The sequence below is a fragment of the Protomyctophum bolini genome, assembly GCF_963924005.1.
Source record: "Protomyctophum bolini genome assembly, chromosome: 22".
Classification (NCBI taxonomy): Eukaryota; Metazoa; Chordata; class Actinopteri; order Myctophiformes; family Myctophidae; genus Protomyctophum; species Protomyctophum bolini.
Window position 1 is genome coordinate 24627282 of NC_137883.1, and position 15825 is coordinate 24643106.

General features: G+C 43.3%; 1 protein-coding gene across 1 annotated transcript; it reads right to left on the reverse strand.

Annotated features, from left to right (window-relative positions):
- Positions 1–292: 292 nt before the first annotated feature.
- LOC308310105 (protein CutA homolog) lies at positions 293–14839 on the reverse strand. The gene is made up of 6 exons (XM_080756209.1): positions 14499–14839; positions 11413–11561; positions 5198–5257; positions 2897–2942; positions 2741–2790; positions 293–1057 (listed from the first exon to the last, which is right to left on the reverse strand). Exons 1-6 carry the CDS (start codon positions 14616–14618, stop codon positions 955–957), a joined length of 528 nt encoding a protein of 175 aa, XP_080612335.1. The 5' UTR covers positions 14619–14839; the 3' UTR covers positions 293–954.
- Between the last annotated feature and the right edge of the window lie 986 nt (positions 14840–15825).

The following is a 15825-nucleotide window of genomic DNA, read 5'->3' on the forward strand; positions in this document are numbered from 1 at the left end:
ACCACATTTTAACTAGAAGGATCATAACTATAGCCAAGTAAAACATCACTAATTATGGGTTATCTTGTATAATTGACCAGGTGTTTTAAGTTATGGGCCTGCTAGCATTTAGTGATACAGTGATGCATCTTTGTTAAAATTAGTGTTGTACTTACTTTGTTTGGGGTCTCTCCAGTACTTTGGGGAACATAGCCAAACATAATTTCGAATAAGCAACACCTAATAAACCAAGAAATCTAATCTAGAGATTATTGATTTGATTTGATGATAGATTTGTTCATTTAGCCTTTATTTGATCACATTAGTCCTGTGCAGTTAAGAAGTTTCTCAAGGCAGCAGCATAACATTATGACAACACAGAACAAGAACAACAACAAAAACAAAAGCATTCCATATCATTTCCTATCCCGGTTAGGAAAGGAGAAGAGCGTTTGTAGAGCGAGATAGAGACAGTGTTAACTATTAACATAGTTCTGTGTCAGTCAGTGTTGGGTATCATTTCTGTCTGGCACAAGCCTTATATTATATCTCATCTTTACTCATTGTTCAAACCACATTGATACAAGTATATAAATTATTATCATTATTATTTTTAGCAAATACTTTAGAAAAATGTTTATCAAAATATGTAGTAAAATCTTTGGTCTTAAATTATATACATTCTTGCTGATATTTGCCCTACTAATAGACATCTTTAAGTCAAAACAAGCGATCTCGGAAGTCACAAATGAGTCCAACATTCTCAGTCTTAAAGTGACAGCTCAATGGGAGCAGCTTTGGCTGACCATATATTATAGATTTCCTCAGTGCATTCTTGGGTTAATCTTTACGGCGGTGGTATGCAAGAGCAAGGCCACGCTTTCTGTCTCTTGGCCAAAAGGAGGCCCTTTCAAACCCTTATACAGACTTAGAACAATCTGTGTTGATGTAACCACGACTGGTCCAGATGATGTGTCAGTCATCAGGAATGGCTTCGTCCATCCACTTCATGTAGGCCACACTGCCTTCCTCCACCAGGAAGCTGAGAAGCTCTGGGTTCTCATAGGGGTGGACAGACCTAGTGACGACACAGATCTTTTTTTGTTGACATAATACTAATAATAATGGATTGTATTTGTGCCTAACTCAAAGCGCTTTACAATGGTCCATTCATTCATTCATTGGGAGGTGAATCGGCGAACAGACAACGCCATTGTCCTCACTTCCCACACCAATGGTGGCAACCACTGGAGGCAAGGTGGCGTTCAGTGGACACTTCGACATGTGGACAGGAGATGCCGGGATTCAAACCACCGACCCACCACGGGATCATTGGACAACCTGCTCTACCTCCTGAGCCACAGCCTTCCATATACAAATATATATGTAGCAGAGTGGCTCAAAACCTCAGCCTGGGCCTGGGCCATGGCTCAGTGGTCCAGGCACCTTGGCTGGTAATCCAGTCTGGCAGTGTGCCGCGGGTTCGAATCCCGATCCCGACGGCCTTTACTGCATGTCTTGTCTTCCCCCCATATCTCTCCCCATTTCCTGTCAGCCTACTGTAAAAACCTCCATAAAAAATATAAAATAAAGGCGAAAGCCACAAAAAGAAAAACATTCAAAACCTCAGCCTGATGGCCTAAAAGTCTAATATTTTCCCTGAATCACATCTTTTCACACGGGAGACCTGGATTAAATATATATTCAATACAACCCCAAGCGTTTATGTACGCTAGTGGCCTGGCAATTCCAACCTTTACGAGTTAACCTCGTTGAACCTGGCGTCTCTACAGCATGCATAAAAATCTAATTTTTGCACAACTTTGAGAAATAGCTAAAATAGTCACTTTGTTTCAAGTTTGACTGTGAAACGTACATTACAGGCCCTGTCATGTAAACCACCACAGTTGGTCTGGGGAGGGAACGTCACGGCAGCCATAGGTATTTAAATAGATGAATAGATGCCTCATTGGCCGCTGCGGTTCGTTGGAGTGGTGTGTGTGCAAAAGGAAGTGCTGAAGGCACGCTGCGTCGCTGACCAAGTGACGTCACTCATGTGACTCCTCCATGTCTCTCGCTGCCACTCAAGTGACTGGTCTATCGCAGCGCGTCTTTTCCGGGACTTACGCATGCGGAAACTTCGCAGGCTTCTGCTCATGCTTCCGCTATGCTTTGCAAGGAATCTCGGGAATATTTCGAGGACACACGCCCCAGAGCCGGAAGAGGCGTCTACCTTTATATGTCTATGACGCCAGCCACATGCTGACAGTGAGGAGTTTCACCAGGAGAATGTACAGTAGCTCACTCAGAACAGTTCACACTCTCCCTCACGTCCCCTCCCCGCTGCGACCATGACACAAACCCCTGCTTGTTGTCGGGAATCAAACCCGGGGGCCTCTGTGGTCACGCGTTGGTGTCTTCTAAATCAGTTAAGTTTTCTACTTTCTATGTCAGTGGTGCTCAACCTTTTTCATGTCAAGGACCCCCAGAATTATCTGTATTTGGCCACGGACCCCCATCTGAAAAAATGTTGTTCCAGGGAAACAAATAGCAGATCTGCTATTTTTCAATAGCTTAAGTATAACATGATGCTTAATTCACCAAAAGAGGTTCCTGTGCTGAATGGGTAAACCTACACTTCAGCCCTAGCCTACCGTATATACATCTCGGCCATTTGAACATAGCCGATCTACAAGCTCACAGTGTGATCTACATTGTGAGCTTGTAAGAAACAGACTTTATATTTCCGGTATGAACTCACCTCACATATTCCATGATTTTCTGGATCCTGGAGGTCTTGGTCTTCACCAGCTACAACGGGAAAGACATGTCAATTTGCTGTGAAGGCCAAACTACTATATTACTGTACTATGCATGCTGTTTCATCATGTTAGAGGGCTTCAGTGCGCTTACTTACCATTAGGATTTCCGTCGCATCTTGGACTTCCCCTTTCCAATAATACCTTAAGAAGAAGCAAAGACCACAATGCATTAGAGAACTGCATTATTAACATGTACAGTATTACACGGCTTGGTTGAATGCTTGATTCCGATTCGGTCAATCACTGAATTCTGCCGTGTTGTAATGTTTTAATAATGACTGCTGTCTGAGCTCGATAACAGACTGCTGTCTAATCTAAGACTCGGAGCACCTGTTGCGCGGTTACTTATTTATTAAGTGGGAAGAAATGGTGGACGAGCCGGCGGTCATTGTTGAGAAATAAACCCCTTCAGGGTGATGAAGACCCCTCCTCTATCATCAGGAGTTAGCTACCCCTGACCTGTCCTTGACACAGGTCCCCATGCCTGGTCCCCTGCATATTCTCTGGTGTAAACCTGTCTTCACTGTTGTTCCTTTTCACTGTTTAGATAAGTGGTAGATTAGGTTTGTTATGAGTGCCATGAGTTCCAACAATTTAAAATAGAGTATTCGCGAGATGATTTATTTCTGTATTCGGAAGCATGCGGGAAGGTACCGAATTGGTATCGTAAGTGTTCCTAACTTCCTATACCAACATGTTGTGAGTGTTTTCTAAATGGTGGTAGGCCTATTGCTACTTCTACAACATCAAAACAGCAGCTTAATTTTTCCACCACTGACAAAAAAAGAACTTTGTCATTGCTCAGTTACCCTTCCGTACCTTTCAGCCAGGGAGTGATGTTAATTTTAGTTTATGCATTAACAGGTATGATAAACCAACCATGCATACCAACATTATGCTCACTGTTGATGCAAGCCAGCTCTTTGTTCCTAGTGTTTGGGGGGACACCAATGAAAGCATTTATATGCGGCCAGATCTCCTCAAATGTGGTTTCCAAGGCAACGAGTACTGAGAACTTGTGAGAAGTAGAGCAAAGAAAAGGAAGTGTCTGTGTGTGTGTGTGTGTGTGTGTGTGTGTGTGTGTGTGTGTGTGTGTGTGTGTGTGTGTGTGTGTGTGTGTGTGTGTGTCAGTCGGTTAGTCATTAGTTTGTTAGTTTGGTGAGTTAGAAAGAGAGGTTGCGCCTCAACAATGGGATTGCTCAGTGGTAAAATGGTGCATTTATATAGCGCCTTTATCCAAGGCGCTTTACATATATTGTGCATTACATTCACCCATACATTCATACACTAATGACAGAGGAAACCATGCACGGCACCAACCTGCACATCGGGAGCAATTAAGGGTTCAGTGTCTTGCTCAAGGACACTTCGACACAGACTCTGGGGAAGCCCGGGTTCGAACTGCGAACCTTGCGGTTCCCATCCAGCCACTCTACGATACCCCTGAGCCACCGCCGCCCGTGGAGTGGAGTGCTAAACCACAAATCATCTTTAGCCTACATATAAAACAAAATACTCAAAAGGTAACACATCCAGTGCTCGAGTGGTGCTGGAACATTGATAAAGTAGCTGCCCATCAATAACGGAGTCTGGGGGTTCGAATCCACCGTGGTGCATCCGCCGTTGTCAAGTGTCTTTACGAACGCAAGCGGGGAGGCGGGTGATAATTGTTACTGCACGTAATCCCCCGGTGGTTCCTCATTCAATGGCAGGTGAGCCAGTGGGATACAGCGGCAGTGACAGCAACACACAGAAATGTGTGTGTGGGGAGGAAATCATTCACATAAAGGCTATTAGGAATAATAAAGGGGTACAAGCAGTAGTAGATTTTAAGCCCAAAAACTTTGCGCATGAACATGCAATGCAGATTTAGATTATTTATCAATATTAATAATGTCTTTATTATTATTATTATTTAATTTAATTTAATTTTTAACGGACCTTTGCTGCGTGGCAAAGCTTTAGCTTGGAGACATCGTTGCACATGTTATGATTCTGAAATGGTAATTCTGCTTGAGTACTTAGACTTTTGCTACTTTAAGTATATTTTTACGCTAATCATTTTGTGCTTTGACTTGAGTAACATTTTGAATGTTGGACTTCTTCCACCACTGGCGTCAGGTCAGTGTGAAGGGCTGTAGGAGAAGACCAGAGAGTAATTGGATCTGACTGGTATGTCTCAGCTTCACTGGACTTCATGCATTTTGGATGATTCAGCGAGATCAGCTAGTACGAACTGGTCGTGGGCAGGGTCACACCTCACAACTCTCTGGTGCCCCACTTGGAAAGAGACAAAACTAAGCGAGAGTGTGAGCTGACGGACGGACACAGACAGACAGACAGACAGACAGACAGGATCAAGCTGTTTGTCACGTTCAGGATCAAACATGACTTACATGGTGGAGGTCTTGGAGAGAATGTTAATGCTGGCTGCCATCTTTCTCTCCATGATCACCCTGCAGGCAGATAAAAGAGAAAGAGGGTTAGAAATCAGCCATTCAATTGACACCAGTCGTGGTTTTCAAAGTGGGGACCGCTGAGATGCTTCACTATCTCCCCAGCTACATTACTAATATACTATATCTAATCAAAACAAAAAACATCAAAGGATCCCTGATGAATTAGGGAGATGATATGACCCAATGCTTTCTAATGCTAACTAAAAGAAGTGCTTTGTTACAAGTTTCTATGAAGAAATGAAATTTACATATCAGGCAACAATGGCTACTTTCAAAGAGAAATAAAACAATCAAAACGAAAGCAATACATACAGTAATCAAAATAAATAAATGTGTAATTAGAGTCACATTGCAATCAAATAATTGAAACATAAAACATTTTCTCTTGTGATGAATGAATAGTATAAAACTAAAAGAATAGCAACAATTTATTCAAAGTCATCTGTTCCCAAGCAAAAAAGCTATTACAAGAAATTGGTTACAAAATAATTGTCTTATTGTCCTACTGCTGACCTATTTATCAACATTGTGAAACAGCTACATCTCCTAGAACAGATGACCTATTCTTTAAGACTGCAAAAAGAGCTGGATTAACTCCATACTGGATGAAAGAAGATGGGAGAAATGGATAGAGTATTTAGCTGGGGGGCCGGATATGGAGTGAATATGGGCTGTGTCCTTCCAGTTGTCAATGAATGTAAGTAATCCAAAGTCTGTTTTATTGTATGCCTTGTTTGTCTTTTGTGTCTCGTCCTTGCATAATTCAAAAATTCCAAAAAGAAAGAGTTAAAAAACTGTAATCTGTTCCGTTTGTATTTACAGTGGTTCTGCATAACAAGATCAACACAGCTGTGCTTGATTAGTAGACTTTTCTGTCACAGGTATAGAAATGTAGATAAAAATGCTTTTTATATAACATTTTAGCTGGAGACAGAGACTTTGCTCAACTGTGAAAATGTTTTAACAAAATGTTTTTTTATAACAAAATGTTCACCCAAGAATAGAGACACTAGGTTTCATCATGTATTGTATGGTCATGAAGTGTGGGTCATGACTGAAAGAATAAGGTCGCGAATACAAGCGGCCGAAATCTTTCTTGAGGGGTGGCTGGCATCTCCCTTAGAGATAGGGTGAGAAGTTCAGTCACACGAGAGAGACTCGGAGTAGAACCGCTGCTCCTTCGCCTGGAAAGGAGCCAGCTTAGGTGGTTCGGGCATCTGGTTAGGATGCCTCTCGGGCGTCTCCCTAGGGAGGTCCTCGACGCACGTCCCACTGGGAGGAGACCCCGGGGCAGACCAAGGCGCAGTTGGAGGAAATACATCGACTCACTGGCCTTGGAATGTCTCGGGATCCCCCAGGAGGAAGTCACTAATGTTGCTCTGGAGAGGGAAGTCTGGAGCACTCTGGTGGAGCTGTTGCCCCCGTGACCCGACTACGGATAGATGGATTGGTTGATGGATGGAAGTAGGTAGGTGTGGCGTGTTGTTGGCATCACACAACAAGAAACAAGGTTGTCTATATACAAACCTTCATGCTGCTGTGTTGTTAGGGTACATTGTTGTACTTCAACCCGGCAGATACGGGAGGTAATTTGTTTGTCATTAGTCATGATTTCAAACTCTCTTTGGATGGCTTTGATCTGTGGGAAGTATGTTTGTGCATGGGGGCGTACAGATGACAGGTAGTGAGAAAGGGCATGCGGCTGCAGTTCCCACCACAATCTCTCTCTCTCTCTCTCTCTCTCTCTCTCTCTCTCTCTCTCTCTCTCTCTCTACGTCTGGTGGTAAGTTACTGGAAACTAGCCAGAACTCATCTACATGCAGGCTGCAGCTAAGACTCTACAGCGGGGAGCAATATTATATACAGAATGAAAACTATGAGGGTTATAAAAAATGCTCAACAGAACCGACATCAAAACACTTCAGCATGTGTGATCAAGTATAAATTAGCCTCAAGGCTTAGACACAGTAAACACTGCAGCAGCGTTAATCAACCGCGCCGACTCAGGGGTTGACATATTTGCCTCGAGTCAATTTGTTTCTAAGCCAAATGATATGGCAGGCCAGAACATAATCAATGGCTAATATAATATTCAAGGGAGCATTAAGACTGCCTTAAACAATAGTAACTATATTGGCAAGTTAATAATTAGGATGTGTGCGGTATAATAACTACATACTGATAGTGTAAGATGTGCAAGGAAAAATGTGTTACAGCTGTAGAAATGTAGATAAAAATGCTTGTTACATTACATTACATTTTTAACTGGAGACAGAGGCATACATTCATGCACAACTTTTCTTCTTAGATACAGAGAGAAACTGTGTAAGTGTAGTAAGCATTCTTCTAGTCGGGTATAGAGTTTCTATTTGTACAATGCCTTATAGCCTATACTGTATAGGTGGGACTGTCAGATATTGTAAATCCTAAACAAAAAAGTAGGTACGAATGGTGTGTTGTTGACATCACACAACAATAAAACAAGGTCGTCCACCCTCCGTACAATGTGCTATACCCCTGGGAGATGGTAGGCAACAGGAGGCCCGCTCCTGTTGCCTCCTAAGTTACCAACACCAATTTGTCCTGCAGGTTGGCTGTTTGTTTCTTTTAACAAAATGTTCACCCCAGAATAGGGACTGCAGGTTTCATGGGGCCAGGGACATCAAAGGGGGCTTCAGCCCCTGCCCTTTTACCCATCTGTAAAACAACTGCCCTTTCCAGACCACGAATGCAGCATTTACTACATGGTGAAAGGAATGCACATGACCCTCCTTTCCTTGCCATGCCGGAAGGCAGCATTCAGGATAATAGCTTTTTCTCCGAAGTCTCCTGAACGTGAACACAGTATTTTGGCGTTGAACAAATTTGTTTAGAAATCCATGTCGTTACACCGCATCTCCACTAGCTAAAGAGTGCTGGGTTGCACCCCGAACATAGCTGATCTACAAGCTCTCAACGTGTCGCAGCGCGACGCGTTGTGAGCTTGTAGAGCTGCCATTTTCGCCCCCAAAAGTGCCCTCTTAACGGGCTTTCAGCCCCTGCCTCTCTAACACTCTCTGCACGTCCCTGCATGGGGTCAAGTAAGTAGGTACGAGTGGTGTGTTGTTGACACAACAATAAAACAAGGTCGTCCAGCCTCCGTACAATGCGCTATACCCCTGGGAGATGGATAACCACTAACTGGTTTAGAACCCTGTATCCCGTTAGACAAGAACTCTATTGAAAACAATTGAAAAAAACCCATATCAAAACACATCAGCTAGTGGGGGAGGAGGGGCATCACTCTAGTAACATGTACTCAAGTATACTCAAGGGATTTCTTACTTTATTAGAGCATTTACAATTTTCAATACTTTTACTTCTACTTCCAGAGGCAAACATAGTACTTTTTGCACTACAATCCATAACTTTAAAGTTACTCGATAGTGCAATTTTCAAATAGCCGATCCACACGCTCACAGATCTGCTTGTAAACTGCTATTTTCAAAATATTTGTATACATACTGTATGATAGCTTGTGAAACATGGAACATTCCGAAACATGGAACAATGGAACATTTATTTCTGCATAATACTTTAAGTATATTTCGATGCCAATTCTTTTGTACTTTTACTCAAGTACATTTTTATTACCAGACTTGTAACAGAGTGTTTCTACATTGCAGTATTGATATTTTTACTTAAGTAAAAAAAAAGATTACTTTTTCCACCACCGCACTCTGGCAGCAGTATAAAAGGCTATCATGATGGTTCCATCTGGCCGGAGGTTTTCCGCCAGATCAGATCAGATCTGCTGAAGGTCAGCCAGATGGAAACATCATGATAGTGCTGAATAAATAAGAGTTTATTTTATAAGAGCGATGCACCTCCTCCCCTCTCTCGCTGATTGTTATGGTATATTTCAGGGTTGACGTGCTTAAAGGGTTATCTGTAATGATTCACTCTCATCTGTGTAAGTAATACTGTAGATATACTTGTTGTGACGCCATGGTCACTGCTTTACCAGAACACTGTACTGATGCATTGAGATGCGTTTACTAAATGGTGCATTATTTATGGCACTGTTTCCCAAACAATGGGTCAGGAGTCAGGACATCATATGTGGGTCACGGACCAATTTCTATGGGCAGTGCTTTACAATGTGCATTATATTGGTAAATGGTGCATTTATATAGTGCCTTTATCCAAGTCGCTTTACATAGATTGTGCATTACATTCACCCATTCACACACACACACACACACACACACACACACACACACACACACATTCATACACCGATGGCAGCGGAAACCATGCAATGCACCAACCAGCACATCAGGAGCAATTAGGGGTTCAGTGTCTTGCTCAAGGACACTTCGACACTAAGGGGGAGCCTGGGTTCGAACTGGCAACCTTGCGGTTAGGGTTAGGGTTTCAGTGTCTTGCTCAAGACACTTTGACAGTAACCCAGGTCCGGGAATCGAACGGGGAACCTTTCTGATTCCCAAGTGGCCGCTGAGCCACCCGCCCCAACTCATCTACATTGCAGAACAACTATGATGTCATGTTCTGCCTCTGTGGGCTTGCCCTTGCTCTGTGACCACCACAAAATTTGTTCTGGTATTCCACAGGGCTCAATACTTGGCCCCTTAATATTTTCCTTATATATACTGCCGCTGGGTGAAGTTATCAATGCTCACGGAGTAAATTACCATTTTTATGCTGACGATACACAGCTGTATCTCTCTGTAGCTCCAGACGACCCCTGTGCTCTTGACCCGTTATTAAACTGTCTATCCAGCATTAAATGCTGGATGAGTGAAAACTTCCTCAAACTAAATGAAGACAAGACAGAGATTCTCATAATTGGCTCTAGTTCTAGTGAACAAAAAGAATCAATAATTAATAGACTTGGTAACCTAACTGTAGGTAAGACAAACACAGTAAAGAACCTGGGGGTTATCATCGACTCAGAACTGAATTTTAATGCACATATTAAACATGCCACCAAGACTGCCTTTTTCCATCTCCGAAACATTGCACGAATTAGATCCTACCGGTCATTAGAAGATGCAAAAACATTAATCCACGCTTTTGTCTTTTCACGTTTAGACTATTGCAACGCACTCTTGACCGGCCTCCCGAAAAAGTCTATTGACAAGCTACAACTTGTGCAAAATGCAGCAGCGAGAGTCTTAACTAAAACAAAGATGCGGGACCATATCACCCCAGTTTTAGCCTCCTTGCACTGGCTCCCGGTTGCTTTTAGAATAGATTTTAAAATTCTTTTACTTGTGTACAAAGCATTGAATGGCCTCGCCCCGCCTATCTTCGGGACTGCCTGCCCAGGTATGTCCCAAATCGCCTTCTTAGGTCTGCCACTGCTGGCCTGCTTGAAAAGCCAAAACAAATGGCTTTGAAAAAATATGGCGAAGCAGCATTTTCCTTCCACGGGCCGACGGTTTGGAATAAACTTCCAATCCACCTTAGACTGGCACCCTCCCTAGATGTTTTTAAAACTCAGCTTAAGACCCACTTTTTTACTTTAGCATTTGGCTGAATCCTTTGATTTTAATCTCACTGTTTTTTTATCTATTTCTTTGTCTTTATATGCATTTATTTTATTTTATTGATTATGCCTTGATTGTTATGTTGTTTGATATTTTTTATACTTTGTTGTCTTGTAAATCACTTTGCGCTGCACTCGTGTCATGAAAGGTGCTCTATAAATAAAGTTTATTATTATTATTATTATTATTATACCATGTTCCCTTCTACAGTAGATTGCTTATGACTCATATCCCCCGGCCACGTAATGTCACCAGCATTGTTATTGTCTCTGTGTTTAATACACTTTAGAATGTGTCCTGTCATGTGATACTGCCATATCCCTGAGTCAAAACAGCAATCTTATATGTATACGCTTCTATCAACATTTACAGTACAGTATATTCAAGAGTTTCAAGTATGATCTACTGTACACATCACTGTTTCTCAACGTCGGGTCCGAGGACCACCAGGGGTCCAAATGGACCTTTGCATGTCTTTAACTTTGAGTGTACAAATGGGTCCATTTAAGAGTTCACAGCAACCTACCTGGGAAGCTGTAAATTGTGTGTGTGTGTGTGTGTGTGTGTGTGTGCGTGCGTGGTGTCAACAGATTACGGTACCTGCCGATGTCCTTGGCTGCCTGCTCGTTGGGACAGTTGACCAGCAGGACAGAGTGGTGTCCTGGCAGGTAGCTCCCGGTGACGGCAGCATGGAGCTGGACCCCCACAGACCACAGCCCAGGGTACATGGACGCGCACAGGACCACAAGCTGACACGTGTGGAGAAACAATCACAACTGCATGGGACAATTCACCTCGCCATTACACATTTCACTCCAACCCACTTAAGCCATATCAATTCCGTCGTGCCATATGGTGAGCTTGTATGTAGATCGGCTTATTTCTCTAAAATAAATGAAAACACAGCAGATCGACAAGATCTACAAGCTCGAAAGGTTGTGCTGCGTGCTACGTTTCGAGCTTGTAGATCTGCTGATTTTGATGCATTTGTGTGATGCTTGTAGTGTAGGGCATAGAAGAATATGATGGAGATAGAGGGGTTTCTGCCCAACAGCGACACAATGCTATGAACATTTTCGCCTAGAGCCTATTGGCATTAACTGGCATTGACTCCGCCAGATTGCGGCAGAATTGAGTTCACAAGTTCCCTCCTCCTATCTTGATCTGGTCTCTCTCAAGCAGAAACGATGAACCCGAAGCAGTGGGACAAAAATCTGATATCTCCACATAATAATTTCGAGTTGTAGTCTTCTTAGGTTGTGTTTACATGTGCGCTGTGGCACAGCTTCAATATGTCACCAGTCTCGCGTTGACCCCGCCTCTAGCGGCCGCATATACGGCCGCATATCTCTCTGATCAGAACTGGTTCTGAGTACATCGTCTCTGCCCGAGAGAGTCCAGATGGGAAGCAGGAGGAGGAACTCACTACTGCCACCATCTGGCGGAGTCAGGTTATATTGGCAGGGACACTAGGCTGAAAGTGGTTAATAATCCACAAGACTTCCAGTAGTAACCGTGAGTCAAGGTGAAGTTTGTGGCTGGTCAAGACAAGAGTGAGGTTAGGTATCAGTATCACGTATCGTGATTCTCTAAATGATTTACATTGTACGGTTTTTGTTCTGTTGATTATATTTTTATTTTATTTCTTAAAGCTGCAATATGTAATTATCTCTTCTACCCCGGTTTTCTGTGCAAGTGCTGACATTTTTTTTAATTAAAACATTGAGCTAATAGAGCCTGCCTGCTTGCTCAGGGGATAAATTAAATCCAATGTCAGATCCTGTGTCTGGGTGAGACATGTCAAGTGTTGCATTGGTGATTTGATCTCTGGCCGTACGCTATTGTAATGACGTCATGTGCACGTCGCTTAACAACCTCAGGTCACACCAGAGCCTATAGGTGTCTGCAGCCTGGTGCAGCCAGCCTTCCAGAGCCTATAGGTGTCTGCAGCCTGGTGCAGCCAGCCTTCCAGAGCCTATAGGTGTCTGCAGCCTGGTGCAGCCAGCCTTCCAGAGCCTATAGGTGTCTGCAGCCTGGTGCAGCCAGCCTTCCAGAGCCTATAGGTGTCTGCAGCCTGGTGCAGCCAGCCTTCCAGAGCCTATAGGTGTCTGCAGCCTGGTGCAGCCAGCCTTCCAGAGCCTATAGGTGTCTGCAGCCTGGTGCAGCCAGCCTTCCAGAGCCTATAGGTGTCTGCAGCCTGGTTTCAGCCAGCCTTCCAGAGCCTATAGGTGTCTGCAGCCTGGTGCAGCCAGCCTTCCAGAGCCTATAGGTGTCTGCAGCCTGGTGCAGCCAGCCTTCCAGAGCCTATAGGTGTCTGCAGCCTGGTGCAGCCAGCCTTCCAGAGCCTATAGGTGTCTGCAGCCTGGTGCAGCCAGCCTTCCAGAGCCTATAGGTGTCTGCAGCCTGGTGCAGCCAGCCTTCCAGAGCCTATAGGTGTCTGCAGCCTGGTGCAGCCAGCCTTCCAGAGCCTATAGGAGTCTGCAGCCTGGTGCAGCCAGCCTTCCAGAGCCTATAGGTGTCTGCAGCCTGGTGCAGCCAGCCTTCCAGAGCCTATAGGTGTCTGCAGCCTGGTGCAGCCAGCCTTCCAGGCTAAGGTGTCTGGGTCACACACTGGGTCCTATGTTAATTCACGCTGTGTAAAAACTCTGCACTCGGCAGCCTTTGTAAACTACGTTGAGGTGTGAACTTACGGTTGTTTTTACATCTACATTAAATCTTTGTGTGGATGCCGGGGTACCCTGTGCAATGACCAATGCAACAATGGACAAGTGGACATGACCTTTGACACGATCTGAATGTCTCAATAGAAGAGCAGGGACTACCACAAAAATTGTATAATAATAGTATTAACAACATGGCCAACTCTACCACACAGATTGGATACATTTTCATTTTATGAATTTAAAAAAAGTGACATAGTGAGACTTTAAGTATTATGTAAAGTAATTTGTAACCTTGTTTTGTGCTTTAGTTATTATAATAATCATCACCATCATATAGTGCTCTCAGGATTCAGGAATGTCATAAAATTATGCCACCTTCTGTTGCAGCTAAATGAGTACAGGGCCTGTTGTTCATGTAGTATAAGAAATGTAAAATGTGCTTTCTTTCTCACTCTGCTTATGGATACAGTCTCATGATAATCATGTGCATACAGTGTCTTGGTGATGTTAGCCCCATGCATACATCATCCTGTCAGTGACTCTCCTTAATGCTTAACAACATCAAAGCCTACATGGACATGGCTCCTCTAGGCTTTGAAACATTCATCTGTAGTTAAGGATATATAAATTATTGACCTACACACTATACAGTATAATCTATTATAGTAGACTGTGTGGTTGCTTAAGTGGTGGACATTCAGAGCAACAGCCTAATTAATAAGAAATTATAAATTACTGATCTACACAAACTGATTGTAATATGCTACAAAACATCCTTTGTTACAATATAAAAAAATATGTTTAGTAGGCCTACTAATATTGTATTAGTTTGGTTAACTATAACAATGGTGTGGACTGAGAGTCAAGGCAACAATTTATACCATTCACTGGGTGGGTGGGTGGGTGGTTAATTAATTATGCTGTAAAATAAATCTTTCCAAAATGAGAAAGAAATCCCTACAAAACTATGAAGCCCATAAAATTCGTATTAGTTAGTTGCATGGTATAGGGCAGGCTACTTACCAAACAAAACATAAAAAATCTTAAAAACAGCGAGCGAAGGTTGTAGTGGGAGCACCATTCTTTCAGATAACATCGCTGGTACATCCACTCCATTGATCTACGGACGGCAGCCAGAGTCATTCCTACACTCACTCTGTTAGAAATAAGCTGACAGTCTGTCTGTGAACTTGTTTTTATTAGGCTATTCCACGCACGCGAAGACAGTTACTTTAAATAGTCATTATTTCCTTATAGCACAGCAGTAGCAATGTCCAAATGCGTACTCGTGAAAGAATAAACAAATAAAGTTCACTTTGTAATAGAGTGAGTGTTATTTCCATAGACTAGAAGCAGCAGGTCTGTCTGGTTGTGGCTTGTTTGTACATCGTCGTACAGCCGAGTCGCGCGACGAAAATGGCAGATCCGCAAGCTCACGGCGAGGCGATGCCGCGACGCGCTGTGAGCTTGTGGATCTGCTATTTTCGGTGCGCGACGGAGAGTGGGATACATCTGTCACTGCGATTGGTCGCTCAACACTTCCTGCACGACCCCCTGTCCAATCAAAGGGATGTGAATTTCTGCCACAACTCCTCCCCCCTCCCCAGGCCTGGCTGGGTCATAATCGGCTTTATTGTTTATTAAACAGAAGTGCTTTTTAGTAGGACAGCTTTAGAATAGAATAGAATAGAATAGAATAGAATAGAACAGAACAGAACAGAACAGAACAGAACATCCCTTTCTCACAGCAAATGCCTTGAAATAATATCGTATTACGTTAATAAGTAATCTTTCACAATAATGTGAAATTAACCAGTCATAATGTTATGTTTGTCTATAACAGTGTTTATAAAAAAAACTATATTTTTAAACAATGTATCCCCGTCTTTCCCAATATGACATTTTCTGTAGATAGATGCCCATTACACACTTTTCGGGGGTACACACACACACACACACACACACACACACACACACACACACACACACACAACCTCGCCCGCCTGGGTGACAGCAGACTGCTGGGCACTTTGGAATGGAGGGTCAGATCAACATATAGCATGAATTCTGTAGGCCTACTGGCCATATATGGAGCTGTCTTGAGTGTTCAGGGTTTGATGAGGTCAGATCAACAAATGTCAGAACAGGTCAGCTCCATATATGGAGTTCTAAGGGTGGCATGCAGCGGGCAAATTGTCTTGAGTGTACAGGGTTTGATGAGGGCCCGGGTAGGGCCGGGTCTTAATTTTCGGGCGTGAGAACTCTTGTTTTCGCCGGCTGCCGGGCGCGGCTGCACTAATAACTTTGGGGGAGGCCCGTCTAGAGTTTAAATGGATAGGTATCCGTCAAA